This window comes from Pinus tabuliformis, chromosome 9 (assembly GCF_031772625.1).
Source record: "Pinus tabuliformis cultivar Carrire ecotype Pingquan chromosome 9, CPIR1, whole genome shotgun sequence".
NCBI classification, from domain to species: domain Eukaryota; kingdom Viridiplantae; phylum Streptophyta; class Pinopsida; order Pinales; family Pinaceae; genus Pinus; species Pinus tabuliformis.
Genome location: NC_142307.1, coordinates 1,525,876,861 through 1,525,892,608, shown reverse-complemented (window position 1 = coordinate 1,525,892,608; position 15,748 = coordinate 1,525,876,861). Strand labels below are relative to the sequence as shown.

General features: G+C 38.5%; 1 protein-coding gene across 1 annotated transcript in view; it reads left to right on the top strand.

Annotated features, from left to right (window-relative positions):
- Positions 1–2,071: 2,071 nt before the first annotated feature.
- The window catches only part of LOC149154416 (uncharacterized), a 37,858-nt gene continuing 24,181 nt past the window's right edge, over positions 2,072–15,748 (top strand). The window contains exons 1-2 of the mRNA XM_089444140.1: positions 2,072–2,209; positions 3,075–3,373. Of these exons, the coding sequence (XP_089300266.1) occupies positions 2,072–2,209; positions 3,075–3,373 (437 nt within the window). The remainder of the gene's footprint in view (positions 2,210–3,074; positions 3,374–15,748) is intronic.

The window sequence follows — 15,748 nt, the reverse complement described above, 5'->3', positions numbered from 1 at the left end:
AGAACATTCAAATGATGAGGGTTGAGCCCCGAGAAGAGGATCAAAACATCAATATTGTATTGAGAAGTGGTATGATGAGTGGCGCAGATAAAGGTAAGAAACCTGAGGAAGACGGATGGGTATGCAAGGCTACTAAGAAGGAAGTTGACTTTGATTGGAATCGTGCTAAAGAAACTTTCTTAGAAGAAAAGAAGAACTTCACTGAGGCCTCCACCTTAGGAAGTCAGGAGAAAATGTTGGAGACTAATGTGTCACAAGAAGTAGATCCTTCAATACTAGCTACGTTTCTAAAGACTTGTATCAAGTTGCTGCATGATTAGAAAACTGTCGAAGGATTGCAAGACCTAATAGACAAGTGTGCCAATAAGGAAAAGACTCCTATAGAGCAACGCACAGTAAAGAAGATTGGTAAGCATAAGGCATGAACGGGGTGTGAGATGAGGCTAACCACAGAACTAGGTGACTATGAAATGGACAAGGTAATCTTGGATCTAGGGTCTGATGCAAACGTCTTGCCTAAGCAGAAATGGGAAAGGATGGGGAGACCTACGTTGCAGTGGTCTCCTATTCAGTTGCGCATGGAAAATAAACAAAAGATTATTCTGATGGGGTGCTTATATGGTGTAACGGTGGACATTGAGGGTGTGAGTGCACTGGCTAACTTTGAGGTTATTGAAATAGTGGATGATAGTAACCCATACCCCTCGCTGATAGGGATTGATTGGGCTATTGATATGAACAAGGTAATCAACTTGAAGAAGTGGAAGATGTCATTTGAGAATAAGTCTCTCAGGGTTGTAGTGCCACTAGGCCTTGGAGAAGGAGCACATTATACTAAACCTGTGTGCGACTATGTAGAAAGTGACGACGATATAGGTTAGATCTACAAGATAACAACACGAGATGAGGATTGGATCAATCCTACAGTTGATGGACAAATTATGTGGGACAGGGATAACTCCTGTGCCTCAGATTCAGATGAAGAGCTTGAACATTTGCAGAATAGGCTGCATGAAGTATCTACGCTCCGCTGTAATATGATGACCAAGTCATTGAGGTGTGTCTCGACTGAGGTAAGGAATCTTCTGCATTATGATGGTTTGAATGATGTGGAACTGTTTCTAGTTGAATTTGAAATGGAAGTACTAGAAGAACATCGATTCCAGGCACTGGAATTGGTGCTGTGCGCTACGTCTGCCCGTTGGTGGGCTACGCACAAGGAAAGATTTGCTGGATGGAGAGAATACAGAAGAATGATGAAGTTAACATTAAGTTGTGCTAATAATTAGATGACAAAAGAACACAGTGGGAAAGATGATTCATGCGATCATTTAGCATGATGGACTAAGGTTTGGGGAACAAAACCACAAGCAGAATGGGTGCATATCTTTAGTCATACCCTAGACATGATCCCAATGAACTCGTATTTGGAAACAGAGCTTTGCCATAGAACTACTGAATGAGATATTTTAAGGGAGATATTCTATTAACCTTCAGATTTGAAGATGAATTTCAGAGCATTGATGAGGCACTACAAGAAATTAAAGTAGCTATATTTAGAATTCCGAAGGAGCTGGTAGAATGGACTAATCCATATTGGAGTACACAACTACGCCACATGATGGAATGCTATAATGTGACTGCTGAAGAAGAGGATGACCCACAAAATATTACCATTCCTGAAACTGAAGGAAAATTCGAAGTCGAAGGACCGAAGGTGGCGAACTCGGATATATTAGAGCCTTTGAAAACTCGACAGGTAAACATTGGATATGAAGAAGAACTGAAGCTCGCGAAGATAGGAGACTATTGGGACAAAGACACAGTGGATAAAGTAGTTGAGCTGCTGTGCAAGTACCAAGACTTATTCCCCACGAAGTTTTCAGATTTTAAAGGGATTGTCGGAGATTTAGGTGTTATGAAGATCATGTTGAAACCATATGCGAAGCTTATTAAGCAACGACCTTATTGACTGAATCCAAAGTATAAGGAGAAGGTGCGCCTAGAACTGGATAAAATGATGGAAGCTGGTATTATTAAGCTTGTAGAATAATTAGATTGGGTCAGCCCAATGGTGGTCCAAGAAAAGAAACAAAAGGGCAAGATCCACATATGTGTAGATCTGCGGAAGCTGAATGATGCTTGTGTGCATGATCCATTTCCGACACCATTTACGGATAAAGTATTAGAGAGTGTGGGTGGACAGGAGGTGTATTCATTCATTGATGGGTTTTTGGGTTATCATCAAATAAAGATTGTGCTGGAGGATCGAAACAAAACAACCTTCGCAACTGAGTGGGGTTGCTTCCAATATACAATTATGCCATTCGGAAATAATTTATTCATAAGTTCTTGGAGGTATATTTTGATGATTGGACTGTATTTTGGTTGGTATAGAAACATGTTGCGAGTCTATGCCTAACGCTGGATACATGTCAGAGATATAAGATCGCGCTGAACTTAAAGAAATGTATATTCTCTGTGCCTTTTGGAATTTTGCTCGGCCATGTTGTCTGTAAGCAAGGATTGATGGTGGACTTCATGAAGATCGCTGTCATTGTGAATTTGGAAGCCCCTAGGAATGTGAAACAACTACGTGTGACACTGGGTACTATAGGAAGTTTATCAAGGCGTATGCCCAGATAACTGCACCAATGGAGAAATTGTTAAAGAAAGATGCGATGTTTTTCTAGGGTGAAGATTGTCACTGCAACTTAGATGCCTTGAAGGAGAAAATGGTGACAACACCTTTTTTGGTGTTTCCGGATTGGCAAAAGTAGTTTCATGTGCATGTTGATGCCTCCTGCATTGCGCTAGGAGTTGTTTTAACACAAGCCGATGAGGGAGAGATTGATCATCCGATAGCTTTCTTGAGCAGAAAGTTATCCAAAGCTGAGAAGAATTACTCCACCACAGAGCGCGAAGGGCTGGAGATGGTCTATGCGCTGTAGAAGCTTAGTAATTACTTGATGGGTGGACACTTTAAAATGTATATAGATCACTCCGTGCTGAAGTACCTGGTTAATAAGCCTATGTTGGGGGGAAAGATATGATGATGGTTACTATTGTTCCAGGAGTATGAATTTGGGGTGATTGTGAAGCATGGAGGGTTGAATGCAGCCCCAGACCATCTATCCAAGATTGAAACAGGAGAGGAACCTAGTATTTTGAATGAAGGACTACCGCACGCACAACTCTTTGCGGTGCGCATCACGAGCAATCATTTCACCGATATTATTCAGTTCTTAACAACAAGATCATCTCCGGAAGGTTATTCCACTCAACAAAAGAAGGAGTTAGTAGTTTGCACTGTGGAATTTTCAGTAATTGCGGGTCATTTGTATAAGATGGGGTCAGATGAGATGTTGCGAAGGTATGTTCCGGAGTTTGAGCACGCTAGTATCCTAGCTGAAGCCTATGGAGGAGTGGCAGGAGGTCACTATGCAGAGAAAGCGAACACACAAAAGATCTTGCACACCGGGTTATGGTGGCCAACATTACACAAGGATTCTAAGGCATATTGCAAGGCGTGTGATGCTTGCCAAAGGATGGGGCAACCTTCGCGAAGGGAAGAATTGCCTTTAAATCCCCAAGTTTCGTTGTAGATATTTAAGAAATGGGCCATTGACTTTATAGGTCCCATACAACTGCCAGGAAAGAAGACGGGTGCATGGTATATCATTACTGCAACTGAGTATTTAACCAGGTGGGCGGAGTATTTATCATCTAGACTAATTTACTAGATGGATCAAAGTACACCATGTAAATCCAATTTTACCATAGTAAAATTATTTTCATTGTGAGAAATTACTTAATAAATCACCTTTGTTAAGTAATTTATAATTAAACCCATGAAGAATAATGAAATAAATCACTATTTATTTGATTTTATTATAGGAATAATTAATTAAACCATTGTTTAATCATTATTCCTTGTCATATTTGACCCAATTATGAAAAATCAACAGATAAATTATTAATTATCTTATTTTTCTCTAGGAATAATTAATTAATCACGAATTAATTATTATTCGTCGTCAAATTTGACTAAATCCCATAGGAATAATTAAATAAATCATTATTTGTTTATTACTCCTTAACCAATTTCTTGAAATGATAAACAAATCATTTATTTATTTATTATTGTAAAATAAAAGTTTAAATACTTTTTCCCTCCTAACCAAATATAATAAAATATTCCAAGTGGTTATTCCAAGAATGGGGTTAATAATATTATATTATTGCTCATTATTCGAGGATAATTCAATATTTTGTTATAAATAGAAGGGTTTTCCATTCATTATTCACTTTTGATTATTTTCATTGTTGCACTCACTGTTGTAACTTTGATTATTTTCATTGTCGCACACCACTATTTCCATTTGAGTTCCCATTGAGCTCAAACATTTTATTTTTTGGGTTTACACATTACAGAGTGTTGCACTAAAAATTGTCACCTTGGAATTCTGCTATCTGTGTGAGTTCATTACCACTCATACTTTCCTCCTCTGCAAGTCTAAAACATCAGTTCCTCATATCAAGCCTGGAAAATAAGAGAAAAGCCCTCAAAAGTCTTTAAAACTCTAGTTTCGCACTTTATCTTTGTCTTACCTGCGGTCCCACACCTAATGGTCATGTCTCCTGTGCACCTGACTGCACTGTCTCTGTGTTAAAGGTGCGGACCCCTGTAAAAGTTAAAAAGGCGTGAGTATACTCTGAAAAACTCACTTTCAGTCATTTCTAGAAGCTTTTGGAAGGAATCTTGAGGTGGCAAGTTCGCTCTTTTAAGGTTCATGTATCCCCTACCTTAAGGAGCTAACCCCTTGATGTGAGGAGCTTATCCCTTTGAAGGAGGATTCTATCTCTTCATAGATGGACTAGTAACCTCCTCCTCTGCATTATAAAAAGAAGCATTGGGTTGGTTACTTTAGAGGGGAGAAGCTTGGTATTTTTTGAGGTGAAATGCTGCTGGAACTTAGTCTTCTTTAGTTGAGTTTTTATGAGGAGAGATTACATACCTCTAAGATCTCATTTGGAAGAGGCAAGGGTTGTCAAAGTAAAGGAAATTCCTGTTTCAGACCCCAGGAAGAGCTTGTTCAACATCAAGGCTGAAAAGGTTGTAAGTTTCTTCTACTATTCAAAGTTAATACAAATATATTTGTTTTTCTCAATAAGCTATTAATTGATGGTTTATTTTATGGATTCTTTGATCACCATAATAGACATGATTTGTAATATTTGCTATGCAGGTGCTGTTTAATGTTTGCTTGTTTGTGATTGTAGGTCCTCAAAGGTAACTCTTTCGAATGACCAGGGGATGACTACTACGAATAAGCATTGGATCTAAGGTAGGATCTTAACGCCTTTGTAGTATTTACTTATAGATCGCATGTCTAGAGAAAGATAGGTTTGTTTTTCTGTTTGTTGCTAGACTATCTTCTGATACTAGGGAGATTGGCCTTGTCTGCAAGAACGATTTATCTGGCCAACAAATTGGTGACTCTGCTGGGGAATGAATTTGATTTTTGGTTTTCCTTTGTTTTGACTTGAGAAAATTATTTTGTTTTCTGGTTTTTGATTGATGTATACTAGCTTGGGTAGCTTTTAGAATATGGAAGTATTTTTGGTTTTTTTTGAAGTTTTCAAGGGACCGCACTTTTTCTTTATAGACAGTGCAGGCATCTCTGCACTTTTCCTTTAGTAAACAGAGCGGAACCGCACCTATTACTTCTCGAGCCTGCTGACCCTATAAAATTTTTAAAAAACCTAAAATATCTTCTTCCAGTTAAGTTTAGGTTTAATTTAGGATTTTTAGTGTCTACCCAGATTTGTATTTTTCCTGTCAAAAATCTCTTGTGAGTGAGTTTCGATATTATTTTGTTTTGGATGATTTTCTAGAAGTTTTGCATGCTTGGAGTGGTTTTTCACTTTGTCTCTGTAGTGACTCAACGATCAGAAGCTTGAGAAACCTTAGATCACCCTAGTGTCTTTTCGTCTTCTTGATGAGTCTAACTTGGTTGTGAAATATATCCTTTGTGAGAAATAGATTTAGTTTTCTCGTTGCAAATCTTTGAACAAACTTTGTTATAAGTTCTGAATTTCATTTTTACAAAAGAAAACATATCTGGATGTTTTTTGATTGGTTTGTTATTATGAACAAATGAATCCTTAGTTTACTGAACAACTAAGCAAAACGTCCTCAAAAAGAATTGAAGCTTTTATTCAATTAGATTTTCAAAGTTTTGAGATCTCAAAATTAGTTTTTGTAGTTTTGAGTGTTTTTCTAGAACTTGTAGATTTCTTTTGAAGCAAATTGTTTTTTGTAGTTTCAAATTTTGAAAAGAAAAAGGGATTTATTGTGAGCCTTAATTATTTGTCTCATTTTGAGTTCTTATTGAAAAAAAAAAATATTTTCTTTCCATTTCCTTGTTGAAAGAAAGAATTGTTTCTTAAAGAATTGCATTCTCGAACTCTTTCTTTTAGCTAGAAATTCATTGAAAGAAAAACGAATTGCTTATCATTTTAGGTGCATTTTTTAGTGTGTTTGGAGTCGAGTCTTCACACCATCAAAGTTTCATTTCTATACCTATCGAATTAAAGAACAACCCATAAAAGCAATGCTTAATTAAAATTGATCTAGTAATCTTTTCTATTTCTAGGGCTCTTATCACCAATATAGCTTAGGCTAGTATCTTGGAGTAGGGAGTAATTAACTCTCCAAGATAGTTAAAACAAACAAGCAGATACATCTTGCGGTAGGAAATAAATCCAATTGTAACTGATATATTATGGGAAGCTTTTCGTAAAGGATTCAATCACGAGATCATGTCCGAACCTTTGAGACAATCAATTCTGTTTCATTGGGAAAGATAGAAGATTTGTGCGTTTATAAACGGTAAACCTCGGATTAACCATTGTCGAGGAGCCTGGGGTCACTTGTTGGTAAACCTTGGATTAACCATGTCAAGGAGCCTTCAAGGGGATTGAGCTTTGTTACTCTGCCCTTGTGTGTAGATCGGATCGTAGACTGTTCCCCCAGTTGTATTGGTTGTTGTTGGTAACCTTAGTGTCCATAAACTTAAGATTATTTCCTAAGGTGACGGTGAAGGAAGGATCTCATTGTACCTGGAGTAGACGTCGACTAGACTCACTTGGACTCTCTGGGGGGTTCTCTTCACTCGAGATGGTTTTGTGAAGAAACTTGTGCCAGTCTGTTTCATTAAGCAAGTTGTCGAGGTAACTGTTCCAACCGCCCTTTCTGTATTAAACTTCTACTAAGTTGGATTTCATCACCAACTAGTGTTTTTAGTACGAGAAGTTACTGTTTGTGTGTGGTTTGAACTCTTATATTTTTTAGGTGTGTGATTCAACTGTTTGTTTCTTTAGAGACTTTAGGTGCTTTTATTGAAATTTATTTGTTTGCGTGTGATTAATTAATATTTAATCGTGGCCGAATTACCCAGACAATCTCGTAGACTTCAGGGGAAGCCTCCTGAGTATACACCAAGCCAGCTTGAAGGGCTACGAGCTCTTGTATCACCTAGTGACAGTAGAGTTGGATCACTAGAAGCCGGAGATTCATCTTTAATTGTTCATCCTGATTATCAAATACCAACAATAGAGTATATTCAGTACTGGCAATATTTCTCCTTCCAGTGAATTAGCTGAAGAACCTGAAATTTTTGAGCCTGACACTGAACCTGCTGTTACTCCATCTTCAGGATTTGCTTCTCCAACTTCTAATGGTCCTGGTTAACCTAGGGTAAGAAATATCATTACTCAAAATCTTCCTTCTGGCCTCATTTCTATTGAAGAACTTGTTAGTCCAGATGGAGATGTAACTCTTCCTGAAAACCAACAGATTTTAAATCTTAGGGAGCGTGAGTCAATATTCTACAGTCCTTTTAGGAGTGACGCTTGGTATTTATCATTGACAATTTTTTTAGAAAACCTAGGTCTTAGTTTTTCACCACCTCGAATTCCTTTTCATCCTACACCAAGAGGTTATTATCCTTTATCGATCATGTCAAGACAGTCATCTATGTTTTCCCAATCATCTGAAACATTTTTATCAGGCAGTCCTTCTATTCCTTCGGGGTACCAGTCACTCTCTGGAACTTTTTCAGGAGCAACTCCTCGACCAATTGAACAAGAGTTATCATTTGCTAGTAATGTAACTCAAAAATTGAACACAGAGCAAATCCTTATGATTTCTGGTAGTATTCCAAATCCTCAACCGCAAGGTAGTCAGTTACCGCCTGGGGGGAAACCTTAAGGTAGTCAGTTACCGCCTAGGGGTCAACCCCAAAGTAGTCAGTTACCACCTAGGGGGCAACCCCAAGGTAGTCAGTTACTGCTTGGGGGGCAACCTGAAGGTAGTCAGTTACCACCTGGAGGTCTACCTCAAGGTTTTCAACCTTCAGGACAGTACATACCCCAAGGTCAACCCCAGACTTAGTACATAGCTCAAGGTAAATCCCAGACTCAGTACATACCCCAAGGTCAACCCCAGATTTAGTACATGCCTTAGGGTTATCAACCTCAAGGTCAGTACCCAACTCAAGGTTTCCAACCGCTTTCTGGTCAATCATTTTTACAAGGAGCTAGAAATGTACCATTTAATTATCAGCCCTACGTGCAACTAGGTTATGGTCCTCCATATGCACAACCTTTTATGGGTCCATACTCGAATGAACATGGTGTGGAATCCGTCTCAAACTCAACAGACTATGCAACCTAATGTGCAGTTACTTAATCAACCTGGACAACCTTTGGTTTTTGGTCCAACCCAGCAACCTGTCCAACCTACTGTTCAAATCCCTGCATCTGGTACAATTCAACAACCTGGGCCTAGCTCACCTCGCACTCCGCCTCAAACTGCTGTAACTACTGCAAATTTTGTTCAACCTACAACACCTGTTTCTAGAGTATCTGCAGCTCTGGTTTCTACTACCCCTGCATTAGTGCAAATTCCTCAAGTCTCTGTGCCACAGTCAGGACCTACAGTTCAGACTTCGGTCCAGATGCCTGCAAGACAAACTGGTACAAGTACGATTGCTACAATTGCCATAAGTCAACCACAATTTACATATCAACCGTACCAGGGATAATATCAATTCGGTCCTACTATACAAAACCCAATTTATTAGTATCAACCGTATCCTGGCTATACTTATCAACAACCTCAACAACCCCAGTTTGGTCTGGTTAATCATGGTTTTCCAGGAGGTTATAACATTCCTAATGCAAATCCGATTCCAAGTTATCCTGGATATCCTCCTCCTAGAACTGGTCTCATTAGTCAAGGTTTTCGCGACCTTAATCGTCAGTTACCATTTATTGCAACTTTGGATTTACCTGATTTGTCGCGCCTTATGAACATCCGATTTACTATCTTCCGTATTGGCCACCAATGCCTAGTAAGTTGCCTAGTGATATCCCGAAATTCGAGGGTAAGTTAGGAGAGGATCCATCAAATCACATTATGACTTATCACCTCTGGTGTGCATCTAATTCAATCATTGATGATTCAATTCGATTACATCTTTTTCAACGAACTCTCATTGGTCTTGCTGCCAAATGGTAGATTGAGTTACCACGAGCCTCTTTTAATAATTTCAATCAGTTAGCCACTGCTTTCTTAACTCATTTTCAGTTGCCTATCAGATACAACAATGGCACATAATTATTAACTTCACTGAAACAATCCACATCCACATATATTTATGATCATATTCATGAATGGCGACGTAGAAGGCGTTTAGTGAAAGTTTTCATTCCGAATCAAATTTTAGCGGAATGGTTCATTAAATCATTGTTACCCAAAATCACCGAAGATGTAGCTAAGGGAGGAGCTATTATTGAAGAGCAAGTCCTTGCTTAGGCTCAGTACCTTGACCTCGTCTATACGCAGTCAGGTACTTTACATGAAAAAATCCCTGATATTCCAAAACATGGTCAAATAACTGCAGCTCCTTCAGGGTCTCATGCCGCTGACGGATCTGATTGGTTCAGTTAGTAATAAAAGCAAGAAGAAATCTTCAAAGAATTCTTCTCTTATAATAACTTTACTTGATTCCCCGATAGGAGATTCTTCTGCTGAAATTTCTGCCGACATTCATGTTGTAGAATCATCTACCACCAAACCAAAATCCGGTAGTAAAAAGAAGGGGAAGAAGAAAAACAAAAAAAATTCAAAAGATAAAACAGATAAAAATGAATCTACTGATGAAAAACGGAAACCTCGTTATCCTTGTTTCATTTGCGACGAGGATCATTTTACCAAAGACTGCCCACATAGAGCAGAGGTTTCGAAATTCGTTAAAGGTTCTCAAACAACTGCTGACTTGAAGGATCCTTTTCCTACTCAAGATAGTAATATGATTGATTCTTCCTCGAATGCCTCATAAGAACCCATTATGATGATGTCTCATGTCAGGATTGCGACGCGATTGCAAGATTATGGTATTAAAAATCCTGTTGGTGGTAAAGAAGTAGAATCTTCTAATTCAAACACATCAACTGCACCTCCTCCTGGTTCCGGTCCACCATAGATTGAGAAACCCAACCTTGACTTAGTAATCAAACTGCCTGCTAAAGGTGTACTTCGAAAATCAGCTTTCAATCCACATGCGAGAGTTGCGCAGAATTACAACATTGTTGAAGACTTAGCTATTTCCCATTCAACATTGTTGGCTTTGGAAGTGCTGCAATCGTGCCCAGCACAACGTAAATTACTATTGTCTTCTATAGGAGTTGTCGATATTCAGGATTCGAACCTAATAATCTTCAATTTAGAGAATAGTACACCCCGCCTCCCTCATCAAATGGCTTTCCAGATTCCAGTTTTAGTAAAAAATAGACCTTGCTTTCAGACTGTGATTGATGAAGGGGCTTCTACGTGTATTATGTCGATCCAGTGTTGGAAATCGCTTGGTTCTCCTACACTCAATCAGTATCCGACAATTCTAAAGGCTTTTGATGGCCGAGGGTTCCATCCTTTTGGTATTTTGCAGGATTTACCTATAGGGGTCGAAGGCAAAACCGTAAATCTAGATGTGGAAGTGGTTGATGCCCCTCTAGATTACAACCTTCTCCTGGGTCGCAGTTGGTCTTATGCTATGAATGCTATTGTTTCATCAGGTTTTTGGCTTATCAAGTTTCCTCTTAACGGAAAGATCGTTACGATAGACCAGCTGACTTATTTTTCATCCGACCTAGCCTCTACAGATAGTATTTAGCACATCGGTAAAAAGACTATCCCTTACAAGGATGTTGGCGTAGGTTTGATTAAAGATTCTGGTTTATTGGGAACTTTTTCCTTCCCTCCTCTTAACGTATCACCTTCTATTGCAACTATTCATATGATTTCATCGAATACTGTTACTTTTGATGATCCTTGGATCGTACCTTCCGATTCTGAGGTGGATTCATTTGGTGGCGTGATGCCTCTGAGTCCCTTTGAAATTGCATATCAGGTTGTACAGTCATTTTCTGATCCTTCTTCAACTGAAACTGATCCAATGAATGTGGTCCATGGGGAATCACTTTCGCTATCAACCTCAGCTCCATCAACACTTTCTGATCCTGTTCATACTGATGAGAAAATTCGTGAACTTTTGTCTGTTGATGATTTAACATGGGAAGATCTTCATCACCGATATTCGTTTTTACCTGAGCTTGATCATTTTGAAAATGATTTCTCTTCTATTTTCACTACTGATTATGTCAAAGACCCACAGAATCCATTGCAACATTCTGATTCTGAGTTAAATTTGGAAAATATCTCTCAAACGGTTCCTATTGACATTTCAGTTAAGCCTGGAATTATTGAAAACATTCATATAGGTGCTTCCTATACGGACGATGAAATCCAAACTTATAAAGCCCTATTTCAAGAATTCCGTGAAGTTTTTGCCTGGTCATATGAAGAAATGCCAGGAATCGATTCGTCAATTGTTGTCCATGAAATTAAGACTTACCCGGATGCTAAACCTGTTCGACAACGCTTACGTCAGATACATCCAAGAAAAGCTGTTGCTATCAAAGCCGAAGTTGAGAAATTACTTCGTGCAGGTTTCATTTATCCAATTCCTTTAACCGATTGGGTATCGAATATTGTTCCTGTCAACAAAAAACAAGGAACGATAAGAGTATGTATTGACTATAGGGATATTAATCGAGCTTGTCCTAAAGACAATTATCCAAACCCCTATATCGATCAAATTATTAATGATTGTGCCGGCAGTGAAATGTTCTCCTTTATGGATGGTTTTTCCGGGTACAATCAAATCAATATACTCCCTGCTGATCAAGCTAAAACAACTTTTATTTGCCCATGGGGGACATTTGCTTATTGCAAATTACCCTTTGGATTGAAGAACGCTGGAGCAACTTTTCAAAGGGCTATGTCTTATGCATTTCATGACATCAAGCACATTGTGCAGCCTTATCTCGATGATTTACCTGCCCACTCATTGCGTAGAGCTGATCATCTCACTCATTTACGAGCTATCTTTATGAGATGTAAGCATTATCGAATTCAACTGAATCCACACAAATGTGTTTTCTGTGTAGAAACGGGTCGCTTACTAGGATTTTTCATATCAAAGGCTGGCATTCGTATCGATCCCTCGAAGGTTGAAGCTATCGTCAATATACCTCCTCCTTCGACTCTTTGCCAACTCCAAAGTTTGCAAGGGAAAGCAAACTTTTTATGTCGTTTCATTCCTAACTACGCCGAGATAATGAAAGGTTTTACTAGGTTGTTAAAACAGAATATTCCATTCTTTTGGGATGAGATCGCTGATCGATCTTTTTGTGCACTCAAACATGTGTTGACCCATGCACGTTACTGCATCCTCCCAATTACAACCAGGATTACTTTTTCTACCTCGCCGCTTCTCATTCCACCATTGGGATGGTTTTAGTTCAAGAAGATGAATTCAACAATGAACATGTGATTTACTATCTTAGTCAAACTTTGCATCTGACTGAGCTTAAATATTCGCATGTGGAGAAATTGGCCTTGGCAGCTGTTCAAGCTGTCCAAAGATTTCATCACTACATCTTATTACGCAAAACCACGGTAATTTTTGACTGTAACCCTATGATGTATATCTTGACTAAACAATTGCTAGGGGGCAAGTATTCCAAATGGATAGTAATCCTGTAGGAATTTGACTTGTAATTTCAAAAATTCAAGGCAAAGAAATCTTTGGTTTTTGCCGAACTGATGTGTGATTTCCCGCGTACTGATACTGAAACTGTGGTGGAAGAGCCCATTGCAGATGAATCCTTGTTTCTTATCAGTACTCTTGATCCTTGGTATGGAGATATTATTGTTTATCTCCAAACCCAATCTTTTCAGCCTGAAATTTCACGATCTCAACGATGGAAAATAAGTTTCCAATCCCAACAATACAATATTATTGGTGATACACTTTATCGTCATGGAGCAGATTCTGTTTTCCGACGTTGTTTAACTTATGAAAATGCTGAAAAGGTTCTGAATGACTGTCACTCTGGAGCATGTGGCGGTCATATGTCTAGGTATGCCACAACCCAAAATATATTGCGTGCTGGTTATTTCTGGCCATCCTTATTTAAAGATTGTATCTATGCAGTCCGGAAATGTCACAATTGTCAAATCTTTGAAAATGCGTGCTCCACCTGCTCCTCTTCATCCTATAATTGTTGTCGGTCCTTTCGCAAAGTGGGGTATTGACTTTATTACATGTAACCCTCACTTGGCCGGGGGACATGTGTATATTATCATAGCGGTAGATTATTTTACTAAGTGGGCTGAGGTGATGCCTATATTTTCGATAGACGGCAAGACTGCTACAAATTTCATATTCAATCATATAATTGCTAGATTCGGTGTTCCTCAAGCTATTATTACTGATCATGGAAGTCACTTTCAAAATATCATGATGATTGAACTAACAGATCAACTTGGCCTGCGCCACGATAGTTCTACTCCGTATTACCCGCAGGCTAATGGTCTGGTTGAAGCTATCAATAAAGTTTTAGTCACTATGATCAAAAGAATCATTGCTATTCATAAGTCGAATTGGCATACCATGCTATTTTCAGCACTTTGGGCATATCGGACCTCAGTAAAAACATCGAATGGTTTCACTCCTTTTCAACTGGTCTATGGTTTAGAAGTAGTGTTACCTATTGAATGCGAAGTTCCGTCATTACAATCAGCCATAGAATTACTCCCAGCTACTTCTGAAGAAGAGAAACGTTTTTTGTACTTATCTCAACTAGATGAGAATCGACGCACTGCTGCAATAGCAAATGAGACTCATGCGAAACGAATAAAAGCTTAGTACGACATAAATGTTACACCTCGTAATTTTTCAGAAGGAGACCTAGTTTTACTATATGATCAAGCGAACGATAAGCTAGGGGTTGGAAAATTTGTACCTATGTGGCATGGTCCTTACATTGTTAAGTGAAAGTTGGCAAAAGGGCTTATGAATTGATAGATTTTGACGGTGTCACTTTGGGTAAACCCATAAATGGACTTTATATGAAGAGATATTATGCTTAAATTCTGTGTGGAGATTTTTTGTTAGATTAGTTTCTTTACAATTAGTGTGTTTTAGATTAGAAAAGTGTGCCTAGTTTAGAGAGTGCTCTTATCATTATTCTTGCTTATCTTGCTTTTTCTCTTGATATTGCAGATGTTGAAGTCTCTTCAAACATACATTCGTTTTGCTGATAGTGCTTGTCATAGTACACAGAACATTTCTTCCACAGCTTGGGTTATCTATTCACCCTCTGATGAGTTAGTGTCTATGCATGGGGTAAGCCTCAGTCAAACAATGAATAACATTGCAGAGTATAGTGCAGTGATTGAGTTATTATCTGAATCCATCTCATTTGTGATTCAGAGTTTGATTGTTAGGTTGGATTTTGAACTTGTTGTATTACAGCTTAACAGGGTTTATGCCATTAGAAATCTAGTGTTATTAAGGTTATTTTTGAGAGTTCATCTCTTGGAACGTGAATTTGATTACATTGAATATCAACATATTCCAAGACATTTAAATACCTTAGCAGATGCAGTTTCTTCTAGTATGATAAATAGACATTTGCAATTATCAAAACAGTAAATTTAATAACATTTGATAACATGTTATAATAGATAGCCGGTAATAATGATATATCATAGCATAGAAGTGTGTTTCAAAATATACATCGTCTTCGATCATAGGTTTAAAAACACCTTATGATCAGCAAAATGATAATACAAAAGACAAAAATGTCGTGAGTCTACAAAATCGATCATCCTATCCTTGGCGATGATCACGATAAGAAACTACTGCTCGGGCTACCCTACATAGGAACCTCCTAAAAGGTTCTGGGACCCCAATCACATATCTTTATAACCTAAGTGGAATATCATCTATATCGGTCTCTGGAATATCTAGTGTCAAGCGCTCTAGATGATGCTCCAAGCCGGTCAGAATCTCTGTTGATTGGTCCTGTGGGGCTGGTGCTACTGCAGCTGGTTGTCTCCTCTCGTAAGGCTGGAGAGCAGCCGGTTGTCGTGGACCCACATCTGCATTTAAAATTTTGATTGTCAGTTTTGGATGATTTAAAATATAAAAAAAATTAAAACTTAGGAAGTGTTGAAAATGGTTTTTACCTGAATGATCCCATTGCTCTCCTGGTGGAAGAATCATGTCTAGGTTACCGCGGTAATCCATCCCGACATATGGAAAGTCCTGAA